The sequence below is a fragment of the Palaemon carinicauda genome, chromosome 35 (assembly GCF_036898095.1).
Source record: "Palaemon carinicauda isolate YSFRI2023 chromosome 35, ASM3689809v2, whole genome shotgun sequence".
Lineage (NCBI taxonomy): Eukaryota > Metazoa > Arthropoda > Malacostraca > Decapoda > Palaemonidae > Palaemon > Palaemon carinicauda.
In genome coordinates, this window is record NC_090759.1 from 50,037,803 (window position 1) to 50,052,802 (window position 15,000).

Consider the following 15,000-nt stretch of genomic DNA (forward strand, 5'->3'; position numbering starts at 1 on the left):
CTTGACATAATTCAAAACGGAGGTACAAAAAAAAAAAAATCATCGATTCCCACTTATTGATACATGTTATTTTTATGTAATGCTAAGGGCACATTGCAGTCATGTTTTACATATTTTTACTTTATTTCTTTTGTAATGCTATGAAAATTATATGGAAATCTAAAGTCTGAATTCAAAAGAACCTGAAAATTATGAACCTAAATATAAATTTTCTAACAGAGATATAGTACATCATTGAAGACTTGATAACTTTCATTACTATCATTTAGACTAGTTCTTCTAACCCAATAGCATTCATAAAAAATTAGAACTAGACAAAACCAAATTCGATGGACAACAGGATTAAAAGATGCCATAATAAATGGATGTATCATTAAAAAGATAGAGATTAGCGCAACTGGTGGAGGACAGGAATCGGGAAAGAACCATCAGTGTTAATTACAGAGTGCCACACCATATAAACCATAGTTGCTGGCCCTTCTCACAAAAATCTTGAAAGGTTTACAAAATAATTCATTTTATGATCTCTTAATTCATTTTATAATTTATTGTTTAGGTGAATGCTGATGGACAGGATAGCCATATGAGTTTTCGTGACCTTTTATAGGTACTTTAATTTCATAGGATTGTAGTGAACATTTCTAACTATCTTTCTTTATTTTCCAGAGAAATCCAGTGCTAGTAGCAATCTAAATAAATTATATAGCCCAGGATTGAAGGGAATTATAAGGAATGGAAGAAGTGTCAACTCTCGAAGGGCAAAAAGAAAACTTTTACGCTTTATCCACCATCAAAATATCAAACAGCTACTCCTTAGAATCCACCTACTTCAGGTAAGAGATTTAGATTGGTCTTCCTTGCTTTTGATTTCAAGGATATGGAACGGTCTGCTCTCAAGTTAAAATAGCCAGGTTAATCATTTTAAACTAGGTAGAATCCACTGGAAAACCTTTCATTTAGGACCAGGGCTAAGTGAGAAAGATCATACCCATGGGTACTGGCGAGTCGTCCGTCCATTTCCACTGACCCTCAACTGCGACGTCTGATGCTCCCAGCCAAAAATCGTGGTCGGTTAATTCTGTAATAAAGATGTATGGTATGAGAGAGAGAGAGAGAGAGAGAGAGAGAGAGAGAGAGAGAGAGAGAGAGAGAGAGAGAGAGAGAGAGAGAGAGGGGGGTAAAAGAGAGACTGGAGGAGAGGATTTTTTACACTTTTTATGTTCCTATTTTATATTTCTTGATTACACCCGAAATACTATATATATATATATATATATATATATATATATATATATATATATATATATATATATATATATATATATATATATATATATATATATATATATATATATATACATATATACGTATATATATTAAATATATAAATATTTAAATATATATACTATAGAGATATATATATGTATATATAATATAATATATATAGATACATATATATATATATATATATATATATATATATATATATATATATATACAGAGAGAGAGAGAGAGAGAGAGAGAGAGAGAGAGAGAGAGAGAGAGAGAGAGAGAGAGAGAGAGAGAGAGAGAGAGAGAGAATCTATTCATATCTCATATTCGCTTCTCTACTGTATATATGTGAAGTGTATGTAATTACAGAGAGAGAGAGAGAGTTAAATGATATATAAAGAGAAATCCACAATACTCCTTTCTTACCTTGGACTTTTAGATAGAGATTAATCTCCCTCAACAACTCGATGTCATTGACGATTGCCAAATCTCCGTCTTTTTCTCGACAACGAAGTCTGGCCTCATCCCACGTAGTCTCTTCGTAGGTTAAAAAGGACAGACACTTGCCCCCGATTGCCACGTAATGCACTGGGCATGATTTGACCTCGGGGGCTTCGTCTGTGGAAGATATTGAGAGGTTTATGGTTCTTGGAATTATTATTATTATTATTATTATTATTATTATTATTATTATTATTATTATTATTATTATTATTATTATTATTATTATTATTATTATTATTATAAGAAGGGTAATCTTACTTGTTATTTTCATAGGCGGAAGGTCTGGTTGTTCGCATATGAAGGCCAATGTGGTGTTACATATAAGATCATTTATGTAGAATTTGGCTGAAGGGTATAAATGAGCACAATTTTCGAAAAGTTTTCCATTTGGCTCTTGATAAGTTAAATAACCAGCCCAAAATGGCGTCCCCATCGGGAATTCTTTGCCGGAAGACGTAATCCAAACACCCTCGGTTTCTTTATCATTTCCGTCAACCCAGTAAAAATTGGATGTTATTCCTATCGAAGATGAAAATAAGAATAGCATTTATAGTCAGTAATGTCACAAGAGAATTGAAACTTATACATGTACGTATAGATCATAACACCAGAGATATCACATTTCTATTCATCATCATCATCATCATCATCTACGCCTATTGACGCAAAGGGCCTCGGTTTGATTTCGCCAGTCGTCTCTTATCTTGATCTTTCAATTCAATACTTCTCCATTCATCATCTCCTACATTGCGCTTCATAGTCCTCAGCCATGTAGGTCTGAGTCTTCCAACTCTTCTAGTGCCTTGTGGAGCCCAGCTGAACGTTTGGTGAACTAATCTCTCTGGCAATCAATCTTTCTGATCTGTAGTAGCACCTCAAAAGGATTTATTGCCAGTAAATAATGTCTAAATTGAAAGACATTTCAGGTTTTATTTCAATGTCAGATCTAAGAAAAGGTGATGAAGGTATGGTCAACTACTGCACGCTGTTAAAAAAAATGCCGTAAAAGACCGGTAAAAATCTTGGAAAATATGTTGCCAGGAATTTACCGCATTAAAAACGGGCATATTGACGTAAAGGAGTGATATTACGGTCACAAACCCGTAAAAGATAATAACAAAATATGGTAAAATTACGGTCGCTTGTCTTTTACTGAAATACGACTGGAAAAAGTATTATATGTACGGGGAATCTCCGATTAAAATTGCGTTTTTTTTGAACAGTGTAGGATAGAAGTAAAAAATATGTAACTAATGGAAAGTAAATGACAGAAAACAGAGGAACTTGAGTGTTTTAACTGCTGCAGGTAGCCACTTACTGTGTCTATACAGACATCAATTTGGCGGGTTCTTTGTCAATTTAATTTATATTGAAGGTTTAAGAAGTCAGTGTGTATTATCACATAGAATTTGTAAAGGATACTCTCTCTCTCTCTCTCTCTCTCTCTCTCTCTCTCTCTCTCTCTCTCTCTCTCTTGAAGCCAGGGGAGGGCAGATGAAGGAATTCATAATGTGTGGATCCCATGACATCATTCAAGCAGAGATCTGTTGAATGTGCTGTTATTATCTCATTAGAATCATCTGTGGTGGATAACGGGGGAGGGTGGGCTGTGGCACCCAATAACAGTACCAGCCGGACTCGGTTGAATCCCTCGTCAGGCTGGGAGGAACGTAGAGAGGAAAGGCCCCCTTTTTTCATTTGTGTGATGTCGGCTACCCTTCAAAATTGGGGGAAGTGCCTTGGTATATAGATAGATTTAAACTTCAGCTTACCACTGTACAGAGCAGCTTTGCAAACACCAGAACATAATTACCTTCTGCGTAAATGTAGTCCACAAGGCTCTTGAATTGTCTAGCAGAGTCAATGGCCACTAAGGAGGCTCCTCTCATCTCTTTACAGTATTCTCCGGCCTCTTCGAAGGTCATTTTGTAGTGGGTCTCAAAGTACAAGCATTTTTCTCCAACAAGTGTAAAGTCAGGGTCGCAATAGCCTGTGAGATATATTAACATTTTTACTGAATGATTGGGAAGGTTAGAGTGAGAAGCATTAGAATTGTTACTATTCTTATTAATGTCATTATTTTTATTTTCACAATTATTATCAATTTTATAATTATCATTGCCATATAGCAGTAATTATTGTTATTATTATTGTTATTACTATTATTGTTATTATTATTATTACTTGCTAAGCTACAACCCTAATTAGAAAAGCAGGATGCTATAAGCCCATGGGCTCCAAAGGAGAAAATAGCTCAACGAGGAAAGGAAATAAAGAAATATACTACAAGAAAAGTTTAAGAATAATAACAACATTAAAATAAATATATTATACTGTATATACTGTATAAAAACTTAATGAATTAGCTGCACTATTTCAGTGAGACAAATCTTCATCTATGATAATGAAAGTATTGATAGAAGATCTGACAGTTGATGTTCAGTCTACCTAATGCATCATAGATTTTACGTATCACTTCATCTCTGAAGGTTTCCAAAGGATGCTGCTTTGTCTGTACAAGGTACTGGTACTGGTGGCACTGCTTTCTCTAGGATGTGTACAATTGGATACAGTAATACCTGGCACACCACACTCTGAATAAGTGTACCCTGTCACACCCTCACTACGTAGCAAGTAAGTTAACAGCTAGTTTAAGGTGACATGACAGAGGTGGCACTCGGAGTTGAACACAAGAACTGTCTGCGCACTTCCTCATGGTGCACTTCCTCATGGTGCACTTCCTCAGGGTGCACTTCCTCATTGTGCACTTCCTCAGGGGTGTACATCCTCAGAGAGCACTTCCTCAAGGTGCACTTCCTTACGGTGCACTTTCTTTGGGTGCACTTCCTCAGGATGCACTTCCTCGGGGTGCACTTCCTCAAGGTGCACTTCCTCAGAGCGAGATGTGCTAGGAATTTCAGTGTCTAACTGTACATTCAGCTCACCACCATAAGAAGACTATTGCTAAACATCTCAACCAAGTTAACGGGCAGTATTGACGCTCCACAAGATAGGCGACCTTAAGACCAGTGTTTACAATCCCCATAGCATGAAGACCACATCGAGGTGAATAGCTAAACTACGCTTATAACAGCTCAGCCTTTGTTTGAGCCCACTTATCCCAGTAGTTTAGAACAAGATATCATCAGGTAATTACGATTAAGTATATTGATGCCACCCTTGCATTAATACTATCATATCCCCTCACTAACTCATCGTTGTCTTTTATTAGGGTTATAAAATATGAAGGAACAGCAGCAGCTACTATTTTTTTTTATCAAAATTATGTCTTGAAGACTTGACATGGTTTATGAATGTAAGAGATTTATAGAAGGTGCTCTAAGGTTAGCGTAGGTAAAAGAATGAATTCGAGCAATAAACCCTCGGGTATAAGATAAATTTGATATGATATATAGTTATAGAGAAGACTAGATAGAAACTGTTTACTTACCCCACACGGCAACCGGAAGCAACAGAAGTGGGAATATCATGATTGCCAGCTCCTTGACTTGTATTCCAGTCAACTATTCTGTGAGTAATGTTATTATTATTATTATTATTATTATTATTATTATTATTATTAGCTAGGCTACAACCAGATAGTAATTAGGAATCTATAAGCCCAAGGGATCCAAAAGGGAAAAATAGTCCAGCGAGGAAAGTAATTTGATAAACTACACTAAAAACAATGAATAATGAATATAAAATAGCTTTTTGAGATCATTAACAACGTTATGATGAATATATTTTAAGAATCAATTATAGAGATTATAGGTTAAAGGTATCTGGTTTCAATTCAACTCATTAGAATAGATGCTCATCAGAACGTCAGCCTTGCAAGCGCCCCCCCCCATTCACTGTGGTGCCCAGCCACCGCAGTGGCCTCCCCAGTAAACAATTTAAACTCAAGGCCCCGGGTGTGGATCGATCTGCTGCCATGCGAAAGCTAGGCGAACACGTCACCACTGTACTAACCAGGAGGCACATGCACACATAAGTAGATATTTTCTGGTTTGGTTATTTTCCTTCTTTGGAGGGAATTTGCTGGACGTGTACACTATTTGGGCTTCTATGTAAGTGGTAAGGTATGTGTTTGGTAGCCCACATCCTTAATCTCTCTCTCAGGAGACTTTTGTAACAATTTATAGTTGGTAGACTTATTGGTGGTGGGTTGGGAGCGAACCACGAAACTACTCAAGTTAAATAGATATATAAATAAATATACTTATATATACAGGGTGGTCCAAAAGTAGGTGGACAGCAGTCCTAATGTAAGTGTACTCTAATTGATTACATTTATTTTGAGATTCCATATACATACAATTATTTTCACTAACACAATTATTGCTTTGACAATTAAATTTTATTGTGAATAATAATGCAAAAGCCGATACATAAACCTATTCCACATACTGTCCACCTAATTTTGGACCACCCTGTATATATATATATATATATATATATATATATATATATATATATGTATATATATATATATATATATGTATATATATATATATATATATATATATATATATATATATATATATATATATATATATCAAAAACATATTTAAACGACACCATCACAAGACACAGGTGTACTTACTGTGCAACAATCTTAGTATTATCTGTTAGTAATTACAAACTCCTTTATATTATATTGCCATCATTGCAAAAGTGCATGGGAAGCGCGCAGCTGAGACGGAGATATAGAGAAAAAAGTTATCCTTTTTTTCCTGTTATAGATGATTATCAATAAATTATCTTTTTTTTTTAAATGTTCAGATAAAGAGATGGATGCGAAATATGTTTCCGAATTTTTTTTTATCTGATATCAGTTCTGAATATTCAAAACTCTTTCGAAAAAGTATTATCTTACCATTATCAAGTTTTTCTTAGACATGACTTCATTTCACTCATCTCTCTCTCTCTCTCTCTCTCTCTCTCTCTCTCTCTCTCTCTCTCTCTCTCTCTCTCTCTCTTTATGGGTCATTTATATATATATATTATATATATATATATATATATGTATATATATATATATATGTATATATATATATATATTTATATATATATATATATAAATATAAATATATGTGTGTATGTATATGTATATACATATATATGTATATATATATATGAATATATATACATATATATGTATATATATTTATATAATAATAATCTTTATTTCTTCTTTATTTATTTATATATATATATATATATATATATATATATATATATATATATATACATATATATATATATATATATATATATATGAAGGCGTGAAGTAGGAGATGATGAATGGAGAAGTATAGAATTAAAAGTTCAAGAGAGAGAGATGACTGGCAAAATCATTATGCAAATATTATTATGCAACTAATGATTCTAAGAACGCCAACTAAGTTCAGCGAAGTAGTAAACCAACAACAACATTAACAACTTGAACTATTTCCCAAGAAAATCATTCGTTAATGAGAAATGAGAAGCTCGTGAGAACTACAGACTCTGGAATAATGTCAGCTGCTTGATAACAAAATATAAAAAGAAAAGGTCAAATTGATACTCCCCCTCTCTCTCTCTCTCTCTCTCTCTCTCTCTCTCTTTCTCCCCTTGTAATACGGAACCCCAACCCCTTCCCCCCTTTCCTAACTACAACACGGCAGTTGTGGTTTCCAAGTGTACCTCTCGGGGTAACCCCCTCACACCAGGGTATGACTACTTCATCTTTCTCTACCCAAAGGACGGGGAGAGGCCAAATAGTCGTACGTTTGCTAATGCCACTCAGCATGACAGAAAAGACACATACACATTAAATGTATCTATTTATATATCCATCCATATACCAAAGATACTTCCCCCAATTTTGGGGGGTAGCCGACATCAACAAAGAAACAAAACAAAAAGGGGACCTCTACTCTCTACGTTCCTCCAGCCTAACCAGGGACTCAGCCGAGTTCAGCTGGTACTGCTAGGGTGCCACAGCCCAACCTCCCACATTATCCACCACAGATGAAGCTTCATAATGCTGAATCCCTTACTGCTGCTACCTCCGCGGTCATCTAAGGCACCGGAGGAAGCAGCAGGGCCTACCGGAACTGCGTCACAAATGCTCGCCATTCATTCCTATTTCTAGCACGCTCTCTTGCCTCTCTCACATCTATCCTCCTATCACCCAGAGCTTTCTTCACACCATCCATCCACCCAAACCTTGGCCTTCCTCTTGTACTTCTCCCATCAACTCTTGCATTCATCACCTTCTTTAGCAGACAGCCATTTTCAATTCTCTTATTTATATATATATATATATATATATATATATATATATATATATATATATATATATCTATCCATATATATATATATATATATATATATATATATATATATATATATATATATATATATACATATATAGCCAGCCACCTGCTCTTTATTATATAGGGGGGATGATTACTGAAAGAATATATGCTTATTTGATAGAAATATTTTAATCAAGAATTTTCTCTATAGATAAAAGAAAAAACACAGAAAGATATTATTATTATTACTAGCTAAGCCACAGCAACAACATTGAATTAGATCTTTCATATATGAATTATAAAAACTTAAAAAAAAAAAAACAGAGGAAGGTAAATAAGAGAGAACAGCGTGCCCAAGTGTACCTTCAAGCAAGAGAACTCTAGTCCAAGATAGTGGAAGGCCATGGTACAGAGGCTATGATACTACCTAAGATTACAGAACAACGGTTTGATTTTGGAGTGTCCTGCTCCTAGAAGAGCTGCTTACCATAGCTAAAGAGCCTCTTCTACCCTTACCAAGAGGGAAGTGGCTACTGAACAATTACAGTGTTGTAGTTAACCCCTCGGATTTAGAAGAATTGTTTGCTAATCTCAATGTTGTTAGGTGTATGAGGAGAGAAAAATATGTAATAAATAGGTCAGGCTATTCAGTGTGTGTGTAGGCAAAGGGAAAATGAACCGTAACTAGAGAGAAGGATCCAGTGTAGTACTGTCTGGCCAGTCAAAAGACATCATAACTCTCATAACTCCCTTACCAAGAGGAAAGTAGCCACTGATGCAGTTAAATCGTGGGAAAGAGAAGCTGTAAACACTAGGAATGTAATTTTTTTTTAAGATGAAATGAAGGAAACTAGAAGAAAATCATGCATACTCTCTTCTCTCCTATTATTTACCTACTTTCTTTGAACTACATTTTTTATTTCAATTCATACATTTCCTTATATGCAAGGCATATTTTCCTATTCTCTCTTAGTCATTTTCTTATTTCACTCAAAATGGAAGTAAGAAAGCTAGAATGAAGGTAAAGTACACTGTTAAAAATTTGCATTAAAAAAAGGGTAAATGTCTGGCAACGTTTATTTCAGGATGTTTACTGTTTTAAAATCATATATACTGACAGAAAGGAATGATATTACGGTCACTAACCCGTAGAAGATGATAACAGAGGAGGGTAAAATTACGGTCGCTTGCATTTTACTGAAATACGGCTGAGAACAGTATATTTTTTTACGGAGAATTTCCGATTAAAATTACGGTTTTTTTTTTTTTCTAAAAATTTAGGATCAGCAGGACTTGGGCCAAGGGATGCTTTTAGTCCCTTTTTTTTTAATTGCAGACAATTATTATTATTATTATTATTATTATTATTCCTTACTAAGCTACAACCCTAGTGTGAAAAGCAGGATGCTATAAGCCCAGAGGCCCCAACAGGGAAAATAGCGCAGTGAGGAAAGGAAATAAGAAAAAATGAAATATTTCATGAGTAGTAACATTAGAATAAATATTTCCTGTATAAACTATAAAAACTAAGAAAACAAGAGGAAGAAAAATCAGATAGAATGGTGTGCCTGGGTGTACCCTCAAGCAAGAGAACTCTAACCCAAGATAGTGGAAGACCATGGTACAGAGGCTATGGCACTACCCAAGACGGGAGAACAATAGTTTGATTCTGGAGTGTCCTTCTCCGAGAAGAGCTGCTTACCATAGCTAAAGAGCCTCTTCTACCCTTACCAAGAGGGAAGTGGCCACTGAACAATGCTCAGCTTGAGGTAAACTGAAAGCACTGACCCCCTCAAGGTACATCAGGTTCATTGGGGAGCACATTAGAAACAGAAAGAAAATATATAGCTAAAAATCATGCTTTTATTGTTTTTTTAAATTTCTGAACAATCTAAATTTTAAGGGTTCATTATTATTATTATTATTATTATTATTATTATTATTATTACTACTACTACTTACTAAACTACAGCCTTAGTTGGAAAAGCAGGATGCTATAAGCCCAAGGGCTCCAACAGGGAAAATAGCTCGGTGAGGAAAGGAAATCTGGAAATATTTGAGGCAAAAGTATTCTGAAACCCAGTTAAGGATCGAACTGCTTCCAAGACTCCCTTCAATGTTTACAGCAGTTCAGAAAAGGCCAAGTTTCTTTTATTCAGTCAACTGACATAGGGGATGAAGGGCAAGGCTTCCACTGACGTCGCGGAAGTAAAAGTATCCCTCACTCAGAAGGGCCATGTAGTTTTCTTCAGCTGCTCCATCTGGTTCTTGGCCAACATTCAAGCCCCAGAAAGGAGTCCCTGCCAATGTAAAGAAATTTGGATTAAGTTTTATACAGGAGTTTTCCTATTTTCAATCCAAATCAACCACACCCAGAAGTACGAGATGAAATTATGTAAATGTATATATACAGTGGGTGACCACTTTTAGGTTATTGGATTATGCGCATGCTCGTATTCAAAATTCATGACCTAATTCAAAACGGAGGTACAAAAAAAAATCATCAATTCCCACTTAACGATACGTTATTTTTATGTAATGCTAAGGGCACATTGCAGTTATGTTTTACATTTTTCATTTCATTTCTTTTGTAATGCTATGAAAATTATATGGCAATCTTAAGTCTGAATTCAAAAGAACCTGTAAATTATGAACTGGAATCTAAATTTTCCAGCAGAGACATAGTATATAATTCAAGACTTGATAACTTTTATTACTATCATTTAGACTAGTTCTTCTAACCCAATAGTGTTCATAGATAATTACATCTAGACAAAACCAAATTCGATGGACAGCAGGATTATAAGATGCCATAATAAATGGAAATATTATTAAAAAGGTAGAGATTAGCGCAACTGGTGGAGGACAGGACTCGGGAAAGAGCCATCAGTGTTAATTACAGTGTGCCACCTCATATAAACCATAGTTGCTGGCCCTTCTCACAAAAATCTTGAAAGGTTTACAAAATATTTCATTTTTATGATCTCTTAATTCATTTTATAGTTTATTGTTTAGGTAAATGCTGATGGACAGGATAGCCATATGAGTTTTTGTGACCTTCTCAAGCCAAGGTACTTTAATCTCATAGGAATGTTGTGAACATTTCTAACTATTTTTCTTTATTTTCCAGGGAAATTCAGTACGAGTGGCAATCTAAAAGCCTTATATAGCCCAGGATTGAAGGGAATTATAAGGAATGGAAGTAGTGTCAACTCTCGAAGGGCAAACAGAAAATTTTTACGCTCTATGCACCATCAAAATATCAAACAACTACTCCTTAGAATCCAACTCCTTCAGGTAAGAGATTTAGATTGGTCTTCCTTGCTTTTGATTTCAAGAATATGGAACGCTTTGCTCTGAAGTTAAAAAAGCCAGGTTAGTCATTTTAAACTAGGTAGAGTCCACTGGCAAACCTTTCATTTAGGACCAGGGCTAAGTGAGAAAGATCATACCCATGGGTACTGGCGAGCCGTCCGTCCATTTCCACTGACCCTCAACTGCGGCGTCTGATGCTCCCAGCCAGAAATCGTGGTCGGTTAATTCTGTAATAAAGATGTATGGTATGATGAGAGAGAGAGAGAGAGAGAGAGAGAGAGAGAGAGAGAGAGAGAGAGAGAGAGAGAGAGAGAGAGAGAGAGGGGGGGGGGGTAAAAGAGAGACTGGAGGAGAGGATTTTTTATACTTTTTAATGTTCCTATTTTATATTTCTTGATTACACCCGAAATACTATCTATCTATCTATCTATCTATCTATATATATATATATTTATATACGTATATATATTAAATATATAAATATTTAAATATATATACTGTAGAGATATATATATATGTATAATGTAATATATATATATATATATATATATATATATATATATATATATATACAGAGAGAGAGAGAGAGAGAGAGAGAGAGAGAGAGAGAGAGAGAGAGAAAGAGAGAGAGAGAGAGAGAGAGAGAGAGAGAGAGAGAGAGAGAGAGAGAGAGAGAGAGAGAGAGAGAGAGAGAGAGAGAGAGAGAGAGAGAGAGAGAATCTATTCATATCTCATATTTGCTTCTCTACTGTATATATGTGAAGTGTATGTAATGACAGAGAGAGAGAGAGTTAAATGATATATAAAGAGAAATCCACAATACTCTTTTCTTACCTTGGACTTTTAGATAGAGATTAATCTCCCTCAACAACTCGATGTCATTGACGATTGCCAAATCTCCGTCTTTTTCTCGACAACGAAGTCTGGCCTCATCCCACGTAGTCTCTTCGTAGGTTAAAAAGGACAGACACTTGCCCCCGATTGCCACGTAATGCACTGGGCATGATTTGACCTCGGGGGCTTCGTCTGTGGAAGATATTGAGAGGTTTATGGTTCTTGGAATTATTATTATTATTATTATTATTATTATTATTATTATTATTATTATAAGAAGGGTACACTTACTTGTTATTTTCATAGGCGGAAGGTCTGCTTGTTCGCATATGAAGGCCAATGTGCTGTTACATATAAGATCATTTATGTAGAATTTGGCTGAAGGGTATAAATGAGCACAATTTTCGAAAAGCTTTCCATTTGGCTCTTGATAAGTTAAATAACCGGCCCAAAATGGCGTCCCCATCGGGAATTCTTTGCCGGAAGACGTAAGCCAAACACCCTCGGTTTCTTTATCATTTCCGTCAACCCAGTAAAAATTGGATGTTATTCCTATCGAAGATGAAAATAAGAATAGCATTTATAGTCAGTAATGTCACAAGAGAATTGAAACTTATACATGTACGTATAGATCATAACACCAGAGATATCACATTTCTATTCATCATCATCATCATCATCTCCTACGCCTATTGACGCAAAGGGCCTCGGTTAGATTTCGCCAGTCGTCTCTTATCTTGATATTTCAATTCAATACTTCTCCATTCATCATCTCCTACATTGCGCTTCATAGTCCTCAGCCATGTAGGTCTGGGTCTTGCAACTCTTCTAGTGCCTTGTGGAGCCCAGCTGAACGTTTGGTGAACTAATCTCTCTGGCAATCAATCTTTCTGATCTGTAGTAGCACCTCAAAAGGATTGATTGCCAGTAAATAATCTATAAATTGAAAGACATTTCAGGTTTTATTTCAATGTGAGATCTAAGAAAAGGTGATGAAGGTATGGTCAACTACTGCACGCTGTTAAAAAAAATGCCGTTAAAAATCGGTAAACATCTTGGAAAATATGTTGCCAGGAATTTACCGCATTAAAAACGGGCATATTGACGTAAAGCAGTGATATTACGGTCACAAACCCGTAAAAGATAATAACAAAGTATAGTAAAATTACGGTCGCTTGTCTTTTACTGAAATACGCCTGGAAAAAGTATTATATGTCAGGGGAATCTCCGATTAAAATTGCGTTTTTTGAACAGTGTAGGATAGAAGTAAAAAATATGTAACTAATGGAAAGTAAATGACAGAAAACAGAGGAACTTGAGTGTTTTAACTGCTGCATGTAGCCATACACTGCGTCTATACAGACATCAATTTGGCGGGTTCTTTGTCAATTTAATTTATATTGAAGCTGTTTAAGAAGTCAGTGTGTATTATTACATAGAATTTGTCAAGGAGACCCGCTCTCTCTCTCTCTCTCTCTCTCTCTCTCTCTCTCTCTCTCTCTCTCTCTCTCTCTCTCTCTTGAAGCCAGGGGAGGGCAGATGAAGGAATTCATAATGTGTGGATCCCATGACATCATTCAAGCAGAGATCTGTTGAATGTGCTGTTATTATCTCATTAGAATCATCTGTGGTGGATAACGGGGGAGGGTGGGCTGTGGCACCCAATAACAGTACCAGCCGGACTCGGTTGAATCCCTCGTCAGGCTGGGAGGAACGTAGAGAGGAAAGGCCCCCTTTTTTCATTTGTGTGATGTCGGCTACCCTTCAAAATTGGGGGAAGTGCCTTGGTATATAGATAGATTTAAACTTCAGCTTACCACTGTACAGAGCAGCTTTGCAAACACCAGAACATAATTACCTTCTGCGTAAATGTAGTCCACAAGGCTCTTGAATTGTCTAGCAGAGTCAATGGCCACTAAGGAGGCTCCTCTCATCTCTTTACAGTATTCTCCGGCCTCTTCGAAGGTCATTTTGTAGTGGGTCTCAAAGTACAAGCATTTTTCTCCAACAAGTGTAAAGTCAGGGTCGCAATAGCCTGTGAGATATATTAACATTTTTACTGAATGATTGGGAAGGTTAGAGTGAGAAGCATTAGAATTGTTACTATTCTTATTAATGTCATTATTTTTATTTTCACAATTATTATCAATTTTATAATCACCATTGCCATTTAGCAGTAATTATTGTTATTATTATTGTTATTACTATTATTATTATTATTATTATTATTATTACTTGCTAAGCTACAACCCTAGTTGGAAAAGCAGGATGCTATAAGCCCATGGGCTCCAAAGAAGAAAATATCTCAGCGAGGAAATGAAATAAAGAAATATAAAAGAGAAGTTTAAAAATAACATTAAAATAAATCTATTATACTGTATATAATCTGTAAAAACTTAATGAATTAGCTACACTATTTCAGTGAGACAAATTCTTATCTATGATAATGAAAGTATTGATAGAAGATCTGACAGTTGATGTTCAGTCTACCTAATGCATCATAGATTTTACGTATCACTCCATCTCTGAAGGTTTCCAAAGGATGCTGCTTTGTCTGTACAAGGTACTGGTACTGGTGGCACTGCTTTCTCTAGGATGTGTACAATTGGATACAGTAATACCTGGCACACCACACTCTGAATAAGTGTACCCTGTCACACCCTCACTACGTAGCAAGTAAGTTAACAGCTAGTTTAAGGTGACATGACAGAGGTGGCACTCGGAGTTGAACACAAGAACTGTCTGCGCACTTCCTCAAGGTGCACTT

At 35.6% G+C, this 15,000-nt stretch overlaps 2 protein-coding genes across 3 annotated transcripts in view; both read right to left on the reverse strand.

The window, feature by feature from the left end:
* The window catches only part of LOC137627727 (C-type mannose receptor 2-like), a 6,412-nt gene extending 1,076 nt beyond the window's left edge, over nt 1–5,336 (reverse strand). Inside the window, exons 1-5 of the mRNA XM_068358998.1 lie at nt 5,228–5,336; nt 3,590–3,766; nt 2,035–2,295; nt 1,699–1,890; nt 989–1,078 (exon numbers count right to left, since the gene is read on the reverse strand). Of these exons, the coding sequence (XP_068215099.1) occupies nt 989–1,078; nt 1,699–1,890; nt 2,035–2,295; nt 3,590–3,766; nt 5,228–5,267 (760 nt within the window). The 5' untranslated portion in view covers nt 5,268–5,336. The remainder of the gene's footprint in view (nt 1–988; nt 1,079–1,698; nt 1,891–2,034; nt 2,296–3,589; nt 3,767–5,227) is intronic.
* A 4,595-nt stretch (nt 5,337–9,931) lies between these two features.
* Nucleotides 9,932–15,000, reverse strand: part of LOC137627726 (macrophage mannose receptor 1-like) — a 6,376-nt gene continuing 1,307 nt past the window's right edge. The window contains exons 2-6 of one of the 2 annotated variants that reach the window (XM_068358996.1): nt 14,092–14,268; nt 12,525–12,785; nt 12,234–12,425; nt 11,537–11,626; nt 9,932–10,384 (exon numbers count right to left, since the gene is read on the reverse strand). In XM_068358996.1, coding sequence (XP_068215097.1) covers nt 10,236–10,384; nt 11,537–11,626; nt 12,234–12,425; nt 12,525–12,785; nt 14,092–14,268 — 869 coding nt within the window. In that variant the 3' untranslated portion in view covers nt 9,932–10,235. The remainder of the gene's footprint in view (nt 10,385–11,536; nt 11,627–12,233; nt 12,426–12,524; nt 12,786–14,091; nt 14,269–15,000) is intronic. The other variant, XM_068358997.1, reaches the window with a different exon arrangement.